This window comes from Phocoena sinus, chromosome X (genome assembly GCF_008692025.1).
Source record: "Phocoena sinus isolate mPhoSin1 chromosome X, mPhoSin1.pri, whole genome shotgun sequence".
NCBI classification, from domain to species: Eukaryota; Metazoa; Chordata; class Mammalia; order Artiodactyla; family Phocoenidae; genus Phocoena; species Phocoena sinus.
The window spans coordinates 13204970-13223110 of NC_045784.1; the positions used below are offsets into that span (position 1 = coordinate 13204970).

Sequence of the window (18141 nt, forward strand, 5' to 3'; positions counted from 1 at the left end):
GCCGGTGACGTGCAAAGCGTTCCTGCCTATAGCATTTCAGGCTTTCTCGGTACAGTGTTTTTCTACCCTCTTTAAACCTTCAGGTTCTAAATATCAGGAAAGACGGGAAATGCCGTGTGAAAATAGCAGGCCAAAAGTTCTTAGTAAACTGCAGCCAGGGAGACTCAGACTAGAATGGAGGTAGAAGGAGTTGGTACAGAGTGGGTTTGATTCTAAGCCCTTTGGGAGCTGAGTTTTTGTGGGTGTTTTGTTGTTAACTTACTGAATTTAGAGATGTATTACATTGGTCACGTAAAGACCAGAGCAGCGCCAGCGTCAGAATAGTGACAATTTTGAATGCCATAGTCTCTATGTACTCAGAGTATTTTTATTAAAGAAGATAAAGAGCCCAGCATAGATTTTATCATCATCTTCACCAAACTGCAAAGTCAAAAGTTAAGCAACAGCATCTAAGGGCACTTTTTAGGTGGGAAAGAACCTAGAGGATGGCTCTGAATGACTGTTGGCTTCTAAACTTGGATGTGGACCATTTCGTACACTGCAACATCTCTAATCACAGTGTGGATCTCCCCACGAACGACGACTGGTTCCACCCAGGGGTCCTGTATGTCATCCCTGCAATTTATGGGGTCATCATTCTGATAGGCCTCGTTGGCAACATCACCCTGATCAAGATCTTCTGTACCGTGAAGTCCATGCGAAATGTACCGAACCTATTCATCTCCAGCCTGGCTGTGGGAGACCTGCTGCTCCTGGTAACCTGTGCACCTGTAGATGCCAGCAGGTACCTGGCCGACAGATGGCTGTTTGGCAGGACTGGCTGCAAAGTGATCCCTTTTATCCAGCTTACCTCGGTAGGGGTGTCTGTCTTCACACTCACAGCTCTCTCAGCAGACAGGTAAGTCCTGGAGGACAGCGACCTTCTCTCTGAGGGTGGTAGATGCTTCGGTAAATGAGCTACCACATCGGGACAAACAGGGCTGTTTGTGTGCAGGGAAGTTTCACTCAAACTCCCATTCCCTTCCAGGCATGTTTCTGTTCTAGGGACTACTTCTTGAGTTTGACATATTGGTTTCAGAAAGAAAAGTCAGTGGATAGCGGGGGGGCGTGGGGGGTGGGGGGGGGCTGAGAAAAAAGATCTCTGAGTATAAAATTGAGGTGCATTTTCTGGAGACAGCTGACTTAGCCTTGCTTCTTCCTAACTTCTCACTCCCTGCAAAATTAATTGACTGGTGAGGAAAAAAAAAAAAAATCACACCTAATAGAGTTTAAACCCCAGGTAAATGTTTCTTGGAAGCAATTCAAAGTCTTCAGAGAACAGAAAAGTCCCACTGCATTTCTTCTTCAAATGTTCTTTCAGAAATAACCAAGAGGAGAAAATAAGCAGCATTTCCTTGAAATCCATTCTCTTCAGACAGTTTAACTTTTCTCACAGCTGATGTTGTATTTGGTTCTCTGGAACCGAACAGTTTGTGTGCTGGTTTTTCTAAGTATCTCTTAGGTGAAACCAAGCATTATTTGGATTTTTTCTTTCCTTGAGAAAGCTCCATTCAAGGTTGATTTCAAATTTTAGTATCTTTATTGATGTACTTCCATATACAATACTTTTAGGGTTTTTGTTTTTTGGGCAGGGGGAGGGAGTCCAGTACAGTGTTTTATTCTGGGAAATATACATATTTGTGAACGCATTCTTGTGTGAACATATTAGCTTAAAAATTCACAATTTATTCATTCTTAACATTCATATTCATTCTTTGAGCATTTATCAGGTGTATATCACGTAAAAAACACTTGCTTGAAATAACCAGTCAGGAAATACCTGCAGATTGTTCACATAAATTGCTGAGCATGTCTTATGTACTTCTGGGCTCTAGAACTGGACACAGTAATGAATAGGCTTCAGACACATTGTCGACCATATGGTCAAATTAAGAAAAACTGGTGCAAGGAAACAGAGACTATCAATTTTTATTTTAAAATCAACTGTATGTTATGGTGTTAAAGATACAAAGGGATTTGAGAGTGTACTGAGGAAGGCATAGAAGCAGCTCTTGAAAATTTATACTCTGAAGAAAATGTCCCACATTTTAATACATAAGGTGCTGGATTCTCACTTTGTAGAGGAACAAACAGTCCCCAGGTGATCTGGGTTTGTGGAGTAATGGACAAATAAAGAGAGTGTTATCAGTATTTGTAGACATGTGTTTATACTTAGCTGCCTGAAGTACACTGCTCAGCACACAGAACTTTTTCAGACTGAAAAATAATAGCCCAGGAACGAGGTTTGCACATGGCACCCACTAGGCAGGGTTTCTCGGTTCCTGCCACTCACTCTCAGCTCGCTCTAACCCTGAACATATGCCCACCAAGGCCTGATGACCACAGGCAGTCTCACTGTTGAGCCAGGGCAGGCAAACTGTGGAGCTGGCAGCAAGTTTGTGGCTGGTTACCAGTGGCCAAGGGCACCTCAGGATGACAGTCATTTTCTTGATGGGATGATGAGATTTTGGTTTCCGGGTTGGTGAGTGCAGTGGTACAGATGGCCTTTCCTGTCTTCCTGGGATGGGGTGGGGAGTGGGGGAGGGGGGAGTGAGGGAGAGGAAAATGAGGGAGTGCAATGGAAAAATACAGCTGCAGGGAACTCTTCTCCGGGGTTTCAAAGCAGACCAAATTCCCCATCAGCAGAAAGGCTCTCTCAACAGCCAGGCTGCACCATTTGGCAGCTCTGGTGTGTCCTCAGTAAGTTTACAGTTACCGCACATCTTTCCCCAAGTTCAGAAATTACTGTAAGCTTCCATATAACTAACTTTCTGTGTTTTGCTAAGGCTTAAAAAAGCTGACCAATTACCTGAATCACAAGTAGTGCCTCTAACCAATTTCAGCAAGAATAGGTATTGAGCTAGTTAAAATATATAAGACTGTACTTATCTATGTGTCTCATCTTTAAAAGCTATTGGAGTTTTATAACAACCTCATGAGGTTGGCAGGGCAAATACACACGCGCATGCACACACACACACACACACACAATATCTGTATTTTTTTCTTCTCAACAAGGTATAATTATATACAGTAAACTGAACAAGTGTACAGCTCAATATATTTTCACATATTCTGTATAACAACATAATCACCACCCAGATAGAGATAAAGAACAGTTTCAGCACTCCAAGATTTTCCTTTATGTCCCTTTCCAGTTAATACCCAACCCCATAGAGAGGCAATCACTATTCTGAGTTCAATTACCATGTATTATTTTTGCCAGTTCTTTAATCTCATATACATGGAATCATACTTCTTATGCTTATCCTTATGTCTGGGATAGTCATCCACGTTGGTGCACATAGCAATGGCTTATTCTTTTTAATTGTTGTGTAGTGTTCCATTGTATGAATATATCTCAGTTTATTTATCCATTTTAATACTGACAGACATGGGATTTTTTCCAGTTTGGGGTTGATCATAACCTGCTCTGGGTATTCTTATTCATGCCTGTTGGGGGAACAAAAGTGTTTCTCTTGGGTATATGCCTGGGAGGGGAATTGCTGGATCATAGGGGCAGGTATTTAGTAAATATTGTCAAAGAGTTTTCCAAAGTGGTAGTCTTTATCTGATGGATTGGTCAAAGGGTGAACCAGAAGACCCTCAAAACTGGATGATCATCGCAATCATTGGGGAGCTTAAAAGTATGCAAATTCTTAGCCCCCATCCATCCCTGACCCCTATAGATTGACCAGCAATGCGAGTACTCATCCCAGCCTCCCTTCTGCAGCTTTCTCTCCCCCAGGTGAACTTGAGTCTTTGTTAATATGAAAAGAATAACATTTTTCTAGAAAAGTTTATACTGGGGCACTAAAGGGAGACTTCAAGGCAGTCCCAGAAACCAGAATTCTGTGTTTCACGAAACTGACCAGTTGCAGATTTGCATTCAAACCCCTTCACTATTGGTCCCAGCCTCCCCCTCACCCCATGCTATCTCCCCCTCCTTACACACACTGAGATCCTCATACACGGTTGTTACACCAACAAGTTCCTGGCTCTGCTTCCTTGCTTATGCTGAGTCACATCCACTCTCCAGAATCCTTTCTCCCTTCCTAAATAGAAGACTCTTCTCCCCAACCCATGTGATGTATGGAAGTGGAATGGATATCAATAGCCCTGCATTTTAGGCTTCTTTTATTCTGCCATTACTACCCATATAAGGGAGTCAGACCAAGTCTCTTACCTCTCTGACCTTAGTTAAATCATCTGTAAAATAATAGACTTGAGCTAGATTATTTCTAAGGTCCTTCCAAATTTTAAACTCATGATTTTTATCTGTCATCTTGCCCATCACTCAGATTCTGGCTCAAGCCTCCTCCTTAAAGCCTTAAGTTGGACCATTCTAGTCCAGATTTTCTGGCCCTCTTCTAAACATGAGGCTTATACATGAATTATCTCGTGACATCTTTCATCTTGCTGTTTTGAAGTATTTCATTCATTTGTCTTATTTTAGTCTCTCGTATATTCATTGCTTTGACTTTTCAAGTAGATTATTAAGAATGTAGAAGGCAGAGATTGCTTATATATTATATCTTACAGTGCCTCAGATGGTTTCTTGTACCTAATGGGTGATCAAAAAATATTGATTAGGGCTTCCGTGGGGGTGCAGTGGTTAAGAATCTGCCTGCTAATGCAGGGGACATGGGTTTGAGCCCTGGTCCGGGAAGATCCCACATGCCGTGGAGCAACTAAGACTGTGCACCACAACTACTGAGCCTGCGCTCTAAAGCCTGTTCGCCACAACTAGAGAGAGCCCGCGCGCAGCAACGAGGACCCAAAGCAGCCAAAACTAAATAAATAAAATAAATAAATTTATTTAAAAAAAAAAAAAAAAATATATATATATATATATATATATTGATTAGGGGCTTCCCTGGTGGCGCAGTGGTTAAGAATCCTCCTGCCAATGCAGGGGACACGAGTTTGATCCCTGGTCTGGGAAGATCCCACATGCCGTGGAGCAACTAAGCCCATGCGCCACAACTACTAAGCCCGCGTGCTGCAACTACTGAAGCCCGCACTGTAGAGCCTGTGCTCCACAACAAGAGAAGCCACCGCAATGAGAAGCCCACACACCACAACGAAGAGTAGCCCCCGCTCGCCGCAACTGGAGAAGGCCTGTGCGTAGCAATGAAGACCCAACACAGCCAAAAATAAAATTAAAAAAATTTTTTAAATAAAGTTAAAAATAAATAAATAAATATTGACTAATTAAAAGTATGGTTAATCATCTGAAAGCATACTCTTAAAAAATATATCACACAATCGCCTGCTTCTTCTCTGTTCCTCTCTATTAAGCTCTCATTATTTGGGCAAATGAGAGAAAATCTATTCTTTGTGAGTCAGTAAATAGATTTGGGGGATGAGATGGGTTGATGGATGGATAGATGGAAAGAGGTGGATGCATAGGAGGATGGGTGGTTGGATGAGTGGATGGGCAGATGGATGGAGAGATAGTGAATGTTTGGGATGGATGGATATTTTTTTTACATACTGGTCTTTGCTACTAGATGCCCATCTCTATACTAGGTGCCTCAGTATTATATAAGTGGAATTTAAGACCTAACAGGAAAAGGGTAAGGAGAGTTTGCGTTTTCTTTTCCAGTATAAAAGCAAAGAATAAAGGTGGATTTAATGTTAATAGCATTTATATTACATGCCCAAGTTATCTTGTGTCTGCTGCAGTATTATTACTCAGTTTTATTTCTGCTAGAATGGGGCTGACAGAATAAATCCTATGGCCAGATGTGCTCCACTGTAAAGTGATCCTTCTTTGATTCCATAGAAAAGACTTTTCCTAAGTTTTCCCCTCCCTTGTGATTTGGAATGTGTAAAGAAACAGGAAAGTATTACATTAATGCAACCTTCCTGAAGTACAGATTCTTTGAATTCACTGCAAGGAATTTATGAGATAATGTAGTTTTCAGCCTTTCCTGACATCTAGAGCTGCATGGTCCAACATGGGAGCCACTAACTACATGTGGTTATTTAAATTTAGATTTAATTTATTATTATTATTATTATTTTGGCTACGCCACACGGCTTGTGGGATCTCAGTTCCCTGACCAGGGATTGAACCTGGGCCACAGCAGTGAAAGCCCAGAATCCTAACCACTAGGCCACCAGGGAACTCCCAAGATTTAATTTAAATAAAACTAAAAATTCAGTTCCTTAGTCAAACCAGCCACATGTCAAGTGCTCAGTGCCACATGTGATTCTGCTGGACAGCACAGACAGCACAGATACAGAACATTTCCATAATTGCAGAAAGTTCTGTTGGACAACGCAGAAAAAAGTTTGTTCTGTGCCTTGGCGTCCAAATCTCTTTCCCAGGATCCATGTTAGCTGCTTTCGTTCATTGAGGTTATCAGGAATCCCTCAGGCAAATAACGAATGCCTCCCAGCTGCATGGGCTCTTCCTGTCTGTAAAATATCTTCTATTGGAAGATGCTCAAAGATGAAGAGAGAAGAATACAGGCAACCAGTGCAATCACCAGTCACAGGCTTGGGGAATTTAGGCATCCCACTGATGAAGTTTTGAGACTTTCTGAAGAATACCTATGGGGTTCACTTTCCAGTCTGCACTATGAACTTCTGTCTGATCCTTCCATTCTCTTTTGCCAGGCCCTCTTCCATCTGCCAGTCTATCTTTTTACCTTCTTATCTCAAAAGTCACCAGAGCAAACACTGCTCTAGGTAAACTCTTATCGCCTCCCATACATGCTGCCTGACTTCTCCCCTCTTTTACTTCACTTCCCCCTCCCTGATGACTGAGCTGTTCCCTCCATCTATCCAAATGCTACCAGTCTTTCAAGGCACAGTTCAAGCCCTTCTCTTCCATGAAGATTCCCCGACCCTTTGGCTTTCATTGATATTTTCCCCTTTCCTAAGATGCTTTTGCCTGTACTGTTCTTTAAATATCAAATTTATCCTACCTTGTATTACTAGGTCCTTTTTATAGATGTGTTTTCTACTTGCTTCATTATATGAGACGCTCCATGGGGTCTGTGCCTGCTACAACGCCCAGGCCCACCTTACATCTAGTAAGAGGACAATAACTACAGCGTGGTTGATGTTTAAGCAGCGACAAGATGATGAAGTGTAGCAGCTACAAGTAGAAGTCATTCTCAAGTTCATACCTTTATACATGGTGTTCTGAGACTCAATTTCCAACATTGGGGGAAGGAGTTCCCCACACATCCAACAAGCAATTCTCAGAACACCAGCTAGGTGTCTGAGAATTCAACTCAATTCTGACACTATTTAACCCAGAGGTAGCGTCGGATTTCACAGGTTGAGGGCTCAGTCCTACTGAGACTTGCACCACCCGCCACTCCCACTTCAGATGCCAGTCACAAACCTGTGCTTCTGACCATCTGGCTAAAAATCAGAGGTCCCCATGACCCCCTGTCCTCAGGTTCTATTAATTTGCTAGAGTGACTCACAGAACTCAGGAAAGCATGTTGCTTATTAAATCACTGGTTTATTGTAAAAGGGTACAATACTTTTATCCTCAGGAACAGCCAGGTGGAAGAGATGCATAGGGCAAGATACAAGGAAAGGGAGCTTCCTGGCCCTCTCCAGGTGCCACTCTCCCTGCATCTCCATGTGTTCACCAACCCAGAAGCTCTCTGAACCTTGTCCTTTTGGGTTTTTATGGAGGCTTCCTTACGAAGTCATGATTGATTAAACCACTGGCCACTGACAACTGATTCAACCTCCAGCCACATCCCCCTCCCCAGAGGTCTGGGGCTGGGACTTAAAGTCCCAGCCCTCTAATCACGAGTTTAATCACTTGGTGACCAGCCCCCAACCTTAACTCCTTTCCCGAAGTCATTAACATAACAAAAGACACCTTTATCACTCTCAACACACTTAGGAAATTCCAAGGGTTTTAAGAGTGTGAGCCAGGGACTGGACAAGACCAAACGTATATGAGAAATATGTATTTGGTCATCTGAATGACCAAATATATATTTCTTATAAATCACAATATCTCACCTTGTTTGACACAGAGACCAAAAGAGGTGATGGAATTTGGCCTCGTCACAACAAATTCAGAGTAGAGTCACACTAGAACCCCGCTTTCCTCATTCCAAGTCCCAATTCCTTCAGGGAAACTGAAAACTTTTCTTCAGAAACCATCAAAACAAAGTCTGATTCCATTTCCCTTCTCTGGGCAGTGGGAGCTACTGATCCTGACCTCTACTGTTCTGTGGAAAGATACCCTGAGTGATTCCAAGTTAGCCCTCTTCTGAGGGGATCACCCCAGTCATTCCAAAGCTCCTCTACTGTTCTAGAGCCCAGCTTCACTGATCCCAAGGAGACTGGCCATTTGTCACAAGGGAGGACAATTTAATCTCTCGTAAAGCAACTTTCCCAGGAAGTCTCTCTGTTGAAGGAGTTTACATGAATCACCAGTCCATAACTTCTCTAGGGTATGATTTTTCTGAAGCATATGCTGCCTCTCCAGAGGGAAACTCAGCTCCTGTCTCGCCGTGGGGCGGGATCTGTCACAGCTGCTGGCCGGCTCTGGGAGTGCTCAGAGGGCAGGCGCAATGGGAGGGGGGGTTCCCAGCAAGACTCTTTGAGTTGGAGTGCTATGGAGACAAGGGCAGCAAAGAAGTCTGACCTTGTCTCTCACACATTGTCTTTTAAAGTGGTAGACTTTTATGTGATTAATGATCATTTCTGGCGACTTAAAATGCATGGAGGCGAGACAGGTCACATGCTTAATCATGAAACATAGAGCATAGACTGAAAGGACTCCCTGGTGAGGTGTTTTTGAACTGTGCTTCTCAATACCGTCCTTTGAAAATAGACTAAATTTGCATTTTTGCACTTGTAAATCCTCCTAGCGTGTGGGGTTTGCATAAATTCTCTCTTAATTAAAACACATGTTTTGCAGAATAAAAGAAAAAATTTTTTCTTCATTCCTTTTTCTACTTCCCTGTAATAGATCAAGGGATCTTTTTTATTACAGTCATCTTTGAAATTCTGGTTATTAAGTATTGGATTAGTATCTGATATTTGCTGCTACATGAAATGATTTGATTTCCCTAGGAACCCCTAAGAGGCTGCAGGTTCATTTTACACATTAAATGTCACCTTCTGTAGGAGGTCTTTGTTGGCCACTGAGACTAAAGTGATGACCAACGCTATTCTATCATTCAGTTTCTTCTTTCAGGTTGATTGAGGTGTAACTTACACAGTAAACTTTTAGTCGTGCATTTCTATGAATTTTGACAATCTTCCACAGTCATGTAACCACCACCAGCACAATCAAGATATAGAACATCCCATCAGCCCCCCCAATTCTCTCATGTCCCTCTGTAGTCTATCCTCTTCCTCCACCCAGGAGGGAATTTTTTTTTCCACATCCAAACTTTCTTTAGTTTATAACCTCCATTACACACTAAGTTGTTCTTACAGAAAATAAAGCTCCTAGAAAAAGTAAAAGAAAAGAAAGAAACAAAGAAAGAAAGAAAAAATAAATCTGGCAGCCACCGATCTTTTCCAAAATATATGAATGACATCATACAGTGTGTAGTTGTTTGAGTCTGGCTTCTTTCAACTCATGTTGTTGCATGTATCAGTAGTCCCTTCCTTTCTATTGCTGAGTCCATTGCATGGCTAGGCCACAGTTTGTTTATGCATTCTTCAGTTAATGGGTATTGGGGTTGTTTTCAGTTTTGAATGATGATGAATCAAGCTGTCATAAACATTCACGTACAGTTTTTGTATGGATGTATGTCTCCATTTCTCTTGGATAAATATCATCCGCTATAATCTTTTTGAGAATTATTTTGTTCATTTGTTTGTTTACTTGCTTACTCTCTGTCTCCTACCACTAGAATATAAGCTCAAAAAAGAGAGAGGCTATGGCATTCATTAGCATATTCACTGACACTAGGACAGTCCCTAACCTGTAGTAGGTGCTTGATAAGTGTGTATTGAACACATGAATAGATGGATACATGAAGGAAGGAATAAAAGAATGAATGAATTCTGGTAGGTTCTACTATCCGTGTTGCTGCAAATGGCAAAATCTTACTTTTTTATGGCTGAGTAGTATTCCATTGTGTGTGTGTGTGTGTGTGTGTGTGTGTGTGTGTGTGTGTGTATATATATATATATATATATATATATATATATATATATACCACATCTTCTTTATCCATCCATTGCTGGACACTTGGGTTGCTTTCATATCTTAGCAATTATAAATAATGCTGCTGTGAAAATTGGGGTGCATGTTTCTTTTCAAATTAGTTTTTTGGTTTTTTTGGATATATGCTCAGGAGTGGAATTAATAGGTCATATGGTAGTTCTATTTTTAGTTTTTTGAGAAACCTCCATACTGTTCTCCACAGTGGCTGCACCAATTTACATTCCCACCAACAGTGCAGGAGGGTTCCCTTTCCTCCACACCCTCGCCAGCATTTGTTATTTGTGTTCTTTTTGATGACAGTCCTTCTGACAGATGTGAGGTGATATCTCATTATGGTTTTGATTTGCATTTCCCTAATGCTTAAGGATGTTGAGCATCTTTTCATGTGCCTGTTGGGTGATATGTTTTTCTATAGAGAAATTAGAAAGATACCTCAGTCTTCTCGCATGGTTGATTCAAATTGACTTATTATTAATGAGAGGTTAGAAAAGTTTCTTTCAGCTTCATAACTCATTATTGGTAATGTCATGTAAGTGTTTAAGATTATTATCAAATGTTTAAGATCATCTGAGAAAGACACTATCAAGTTTCTTTCCTATACGGGCTGTAAAATTTCACAGCATTTCACGTTTTCTTGTGCCTTGAGTAATCTTAAATACTCATTTAATTGATGGCGCCCATTAACCAATTTGCCATGGATGTCTTTGCATTATGAATTTTAAGTTACCTTTGTCAATGTTGGTATTTTGTGAGTATGCATGACATGAGTGACTTCACACAAATGTATTTGCTATTTGTAACTTGGCTATAAGTTTCTGCCCTATAAACACAGACACTCTGATAACCTCAATTTTGCTGATATATTTGGGGGTTTTTTAAAATTAATTAATTAATTATTTTTTGCTTCATTGGGTCTTCATTGCTGCGCGCGGGCTTTCTCCAGTTGCAGTGAGCGGGGGCTACTCTTCATTGTGGCGCACCGGCTTCTCACTGTGGTGGCTTCTCTTGTTGCAGAGCATGGACTCTAGGTGCATGGGCTTCAGTAGTTGTGGCACGCGGGCTCAGTAGTTGTGGCTCACAGGCTCTAGAGCGCAGGCTCAGTAGTTGTGGCACATGGGCTTAGTTGCTCCATGGCAAGTGCCATCTTCTCGAACCAGGGATGGAACCCATGTCTCCTGCATTGGCAGGCAGATACTTAACCACTGTGCCACCAAGGAAGTCCCTATATTTGGGTTTAAATCTACCATTTTATTTGGTTTTTGTTGGTCTCACCTGTTTCATAATCCTTTTTCCCTCCCATCTTGCTTTCTTTTCAATTAATTAAACATTTAAATTATTCTATCCTCCCCCCACCTCCTGGCATGAATTTGTTAATTATACAAACTCAATATTCTTTTAGGGGCTACTCTAGTGTTTACAACATGTATCCTTGACTTATTAAAATTTACTATAAATTAGAACTTTCCTACTTCCCAGACAAGGGTAATAGGACACTTTAACTTCATTCTAATTTCCTCCTGCCTTTTTTTTTGGTTATTGTTGTTCTATATTTCAACTCTATCCATATTTTAAACCCCACAAGACATTATGTTAATTGCTTTTACATACTTACATTTACTCACATATTTACCTTTAGATTTATTCCTGTATTCACCTTTTCTCGCTCTCCACTCCTTCCTGCATCTCTGTGACATCATCTGAGATTATTTCACTTCTGCCCAAAGAACGTCCTTAAGTATTTCACTTAGTGTAAGTCTAATGGGGATACATTTTATGGTTTCATTTGTCTGAAAATGTCTTTATTTAATGTCATTTGGAGAGGACAGAATTCTAGGCTGGCTGTTCTTGTCTTCCCCACTTTGAAGTTGCTATTCATTGTCCTCTGACTTCTGCTATGAAGTCAGATGTCAGTTTCATTGTAGCTCCTTTAAAATTATTGATTTTTTTCTCTTTGACTCATTTTAAGATGTTTCTCTTTATCTTTGGTTTTCAACAGCATTACTATGTTGCACTTAGGTGTGGTTTTCTTTGTATTTTTCCTACTTGAGATTCATAGCTTTTTTTTTAAACCTGTGACTTGATGATTTTAGCCACATTTGGAAAGTTCTCAACCATAACAACTTCAAAGATTGTTTCTGCCCCATTCTCTTTTTGCTCTCCTTCTTTATGCTGTCTACATGTAAATAGAATAACTGCAGGTTAACTTAAAGTTTTTCAAATTTTTTTCCCCTTTTGGTTGTTTTTGCTTTTATTGATGCAGGCGATTTCATACTTCAGTCAGGCCTCTGTGACTGGGAAGTATTTTAAACACAATTTCAGTTCACCATTTTGCCCATTCATTTCTATTACCTTTTCTGTGTTTCCATCCTTCTGTCTCACTGTACTTCACTCTGGCCATTTTCAGCTCAAAAATTCTCTCCAGCTGTGTCTAGTCTGCTTCTGAAGCTTCCATTTAATTCTTAATTTCAGTTACTGTATATTGCAATTCTAGAATTTCCATTTGATTCCATCTTGTCGTCTAATTTCTTGAATTAGTCCCAATATATTGTAAAATCCCTCTTTGGTAACTCTAACTTGTGGAACCTCTATAAATCTGTTTCTATTATATATTTCTTCTCTTGTTTTTCGACCATTTTGTTTTCTCTCCCAGTATATGAGGAAATTTTTGTTTGACAACTTGATTTTGTATATGAAGAAGTGTAGATAATTTGGGGCTCTGGATAGTATTATCTTCCAGAAAAGATTAGCTTTTGCTTCTTGTGGGCAGGTAGGAGGTGACAGTGTATCTGACCTTGTCAGGGATTGAATAGATTGGAGGCTGGGCTTGGTCTTTGTGAGAACTGGTCTATTTCTGGTTCAGTGCTACTATTAGGATGTACCTCTTTGGGCATCTCAACTGTAAGCCTGGGGTGTTTACCCTGGCTTCTCTCCTTTGTGGGCCCTGAACTCCATTTATTATTCCCCTTCATCCTGAAACAGCTAGAAGCTCTTCTCAGCTCTCAGTTTCTCTTGGTGCTGCTTGAAATTTGGTAAATGCCTTAAGGGGAAAATGATGCTGAATAATAGCTTCATCTCTTTGCATTTCCTTTCTCTCCAGGATTTTGGCCCCTTGAATCCTTACTGCCTTGTTATTTCTCTGATGTTTTCAAAGGGATTTTCTAGCTTTTCATTTCTGGAGAGTTGGTCAGCAACAAGCTAGGTTGCCATTATCAGAAGTGGAAAATCCTGTACCACCTCTCTTAAAGACCTGATCTGCTGCCCACCAAGCTATCCACATCCCAGTTCCTCTAAAGAGGAGTCCAGAACCACCTAGTCAGACCTTTGAGATCAGCATTCAGAGAGATCAGAGAGATCAGCATCAGCATTTAATTGCTCAAATTAAATCAGCAATTTAGATGCAGAGAAATGAGCTCTGGCTAACCTCAAAGTGCATAAGTCAGGAATCTCAGCTGAGGCCTGCGGCAGTGGACACTGCCAAGTATTATAGGTACATCAAAGCCTCTGGGATCTTTCAACTAGGCCAGGTCTCTTAGCCCCAATAAGCAGGAGCTAGAGCTGACATTTAGTTATGCAGTGATTGATAAAAGCTGCAATTTTGTGGGAAGGACAGCGCCAAAATGTTGCTAAGATACACTTCTTTAAACTTCAGTTCTTTATTACTTTTTCTTTTTTTGTATTGTACCCAGACTAATTGGCCAGTGGTGATAGCTAAAGGTTACATAGGAAAGAAATAGGGGGAAAATGTGAAATGTGGCACATAAAGAAATTTATTTCCAGTGTGAGAAGAATTTACTGTGACAATAGATAATAGGTCCATGTGACTCACTTATTTCTATGCTGTCTACATATAAATAGAATAACTACAGGTCAACTTTAAGCTTTTCAGGGTTTCTTTATTCTCTTTGGTGGTGCTTGTTTTTATTGTCAGGCAATTTAATACCAGGATCAGGCCTCTGTTATGAGAAATACTTTAAACATAATTTTAAAACAGTATAAAATTATGTAAAAACAAAATTACAGTAGTTTATCCGTGAGAACATATGGGAAATGTTATTTATTTTAACATAAATGGTGGACAGAACAGATTGTTAAGAATTTCATTATTATCTTTTCCCTCTCCACTTTAAATGATTGGAAACATCACAGAAGAGCAGAAAAATCAGAATTTGGCATCTTTTCTTTCCTAGATTGTCAACAGAGGTGAAATTGAAGGTTAAAATGATGGCTTCAGGAATACATATATATACTACAAGATGAAGATAAATGTGGTCAGTATTTAGTTTTAAGCATTCTTCACTTGTGCTTTAAAAAGCCTGCAAATCCGAAGTGCTGTAGACAAATATAAGTGACTTGGGGATCCAGAGACGGAGGTTCTACTCTTGGTTTTCAGCTAACCGGCTGTGGGAACTCTGTGGGCACAAGTTTCCTCTTCTTTAAGTTAAGGAAATGGGACTTGAGGATGCCTAAGTTTTATATTCCATAGTTATATATAAAGCAGGTTTATAATCAAACATATTCTCATATGTCTGTACCATGATGACAGCAGGGCATATACCGACCTAGCATCATCTGTTCTGAGTGTTCCACGAAGGAGAATATACATGTGTGAGTATCATTCTCTTGTTCTTTAAGGACTTTACCTGGATGTATCTCAGCCCCTCGACCAGATTTTAAATCCTTAGTGGCCAGGGACTTTTATATCCATTGTGCCAAGGAGAGCCTGAGATACTAAATTAGTATTTAAATGTGCTGACAGATTGACTAAGCATCCTGAGCCATGAGTGTTTAATACTGGAAGACCAGTGCCAGAGGTTAGTGGCCTGTAGTCTTCACTATCACAAATTAATAAGCCTAACGGGCGGTTCAGTGTGAAATGCAAGACGGGCTTTCCTCTGTGTAAAGAAGGAACCAACAGCTCCAGTGTGGACAGGCAGAGAGCAACAGAAACGTGAGCCCTGGTCACACATTCAGTGCACATAGGCCAGGGACCGGGGAACCTTTTCCGTAAAGGGCCGTATAGTGGATATTTTTGGTTTTGTGGGCCATGAGGTCCCTGTTGCAACCCCTCAACGCTGCCATTATAGCGCAAAAGCAGCCATAGACATGATGTCAGCAAACGGTCATGGCTGAATTTCAGTAAAACCTTATTTATGGACGCTGAAATGGGAATTTCGTGTAATTTTCACATGTTGTGAAGTATTCTTCTTCTTTTGATTTTTTTCCCCCAACCATAAAAAATGTCAAAACCACTCAGCTTGTGGGCCATATGAAAACAGGCAGAAGGCCAGGTTTGGCCAGCTGGCCTTAGGTTGGTGTCCCTGATATGCAGGCGTGTACACACTTGCTGAGGTGGTCATTTAGCAGAGAGAGTTTCCTATTTAGATGGAGTGGGACCTAAGGGGATCCATGACCCCTGTCCACTTAGCCAGGACAGACTTCCTAGGGAAGATCATAAAGACAGATCATACAGCTGTGTGATGCTTTACGGTATGAGGCACCATCATATCAGGCACATTAGCTTTTGGATCATCAAAAAATTGAGAGTCAAGCCAACGTTTTTAAGCCACGTGTCTTTTCCAGCATGCCTGGGTCCTCTGTGACACTAACAGTTGTTTAAATAAAGAAAATGAGAGTTTTAAACCCAGACTTAGCTGGGTTCCAGCTCCCATAGGAGGGAGCATCTTTTCATTATGCGCTCATGTAAGCAAGTCACCTTAAAATTGCTAAAAAGGGAAATTGTGCTCAGGGAGAATCATTTCTTCAGTACCCCCAGGGATTCTTCTGGGCTTGGTATGGTTAGAGAAATAGGATGTGTTTGGGTCACAGGAGATCTCTTGGGAAAAGCCTAATAAGATGGTGTCCAGACTGATCTGGGCTAAGTGGACTTGAGAGGAGGATTTGGCTAGGAGCGTGGCAGCGGAGGAGTGGGTTATTTTGAGCATTGTGAACCCATTTCCTTACCTGCAAGTGAGACAATACAGGCCAGACAAATAGGGTGCACAGTTCTAGATTTTTAATTTTAATTATATATTTGTTCAATAAGCAAAATAGGCATAAAATGAACAAGACATAGACCCAACACTTAAGAAACTCATAGTCCTGTGACCCAGGGTGCATGAGCCTTTTTAATTTCCAGGATGGAATAAGAGAAAATGTCACTGAGTGTCCAGGGCTTATGCTTCTCTTGACCTCTTCTGTACCTAGTACAGGACCGTGCAAAAGTAGGTGCTGAAGATATGCTTTTGATTATTAAAAGTGCTAGTTTTTGAGGAGTGGGGATGCCTCGCTTCATTTAGACGGGACGTGTTGCGCTGGAGCTAATCCTAGAAGGGATCTGTGAAGGCAGGGGCGTTGTCCTCTAGTGACCACCAGGGCTCCTCAGAGCTAAATGGACATGGTGCCCAGAGAGGCCAGCTGGTATCTGCAGAGCGCCGCCTGCTGGCTAGAGGAGTCATGGGCATCTTGAGGCAGAAATGCTTAGGCTATAGACTCTAAAAAAGATCTCAAATTGTATGCTCTGGATTCTGTTCAAAAGACAAAGGAAAGTTGGAAAGAAATATATCAAAACATCACATGTAAGACTTATGGATGATTTTCTTCTTCTTTTTTTTTTTTTTTTAAGAATTCTCTGTCTAAATTTCTACAATGAACTGTTAACACTTTTATATTAAATTTTTTAACTGAAAAAAGTTGTTCAAATGAACTAACTGCCTCTAGACCACCTTCCTTGACATTGTCTTTGCTGAATCAAAGCAAACTTTTCCAATTGGTTCTTAAGATACCCCCAAAATTTCATGGTGACAGACTTATAAACTCTTTTTCCCTCCCTCCCTCCCTCTTCCTTCTTTCCTTTCTTCCTTCCCTCTTCCTTCCTTCCTTCCTTCCTTCCTTCTATTATGTTTTGGAGGTTCACATTTAATAGAGCACTATTCATAGTAAGGATAAATTCAAAAGCATTGAATTTTGTTGAAGAGATGTCTGAGTTTGAGCTCTGATTCTTCTAATTGTCAACTGTGTGACTTTGGGCAAATTATAAGCCTCAGTTTTCTGCTTTGTAAAAAGGGATAAGGGCATTTACTTTTCATATTTCACAGGACTGTTGTAATTTTTGTCATGGTGAGATGAAATAATGTGTTGACTTCTTTATGAAACGTTAGAATTCCCAGTCAAAAAAGTGAGTGTACCATTAGCATGATTGTTGTTTCTGTTCATAAGGGCTCGAGCTACGAGAGTGTGGTTGAAATCTCACCTGATTGATGTTCTAGTGGACAGTCACTTGAAAAGTGTTGGGAGCTGTACCAGGCACACAATAAGTGCTAATAAGTTTTGGTTAAATAAAAATTGAAAAAGAAAACGAAACTGAGACAGCCTGCTTATACAGAAATAGCTAATTATGGAAGTGGGAGTAGAACACGGGGCTCCCAGTCTCCCTCCAGTCCCTCTCTCTCCCTGTCTTGGGCTCCTTCACCACTAGCATTTACCTCCGTGATGCTGGCAGGATCAGCCTTCTGGGCCAGGAGACCTAATGAGCTACAAAGTTGGGTCACCATATCTCCACGTATAAAACCTCTCACAAAAGGTTATTTAGATATAGTGCTCTTAAATTTTTATAATTAGCCACAATGACTCATATGCCATGATGGTATTTTTGAGCTTTAATGATTCTTATTTTGAAATAAAAAAAAAGATAATGTATTTTACTGAGATAATTTAGAAACTTAGAAATTCTTTTTTTTTTTTTTGCCGTACGTGGGCCTCTCACCGTTGTGGCCTCTCCCGTTGCGGAGCACAGGCTCCGGACGCGCAGACTCAGCGGCCATGGCTCACGGGCCCAGCCGCTCCACGGCATGTGGGATCTTCCCGGACTGGGGCACGAACCCATGTCCCCCACATCGGCAGGCGGACTCTCAACCACTGCGCCACCAGGG

The 18141-nt window shown here is 40.9% G+C and overlaps 1 protein-coding gene across 2 annotated transcripts in view; it reads left to right on the forward strand.

Moving 5' to 3' along the window:
* The first annotated feature begins 333 nt into the window (after positions 1-333).
* GRPR (gastrin releasing peptide receptor) overlaps positions 334-18141 on the forward strand; it is a 98179-nt gene continuing 80371 nt past the window's right edge. For both annotated transcript variants that reach the window (XM_032620611.1, XM_032620610.1), the window contains exon 1: positions 334-898. In XM_032620611.1, the coding sequence (XP_032476502.1) occupies positions 486-898 (413 nt within the window). In that variant the 5' untranslated portion in view covers positions 334-485. The remainder of the gene's footprint in view (positions 899-18141) is intronic.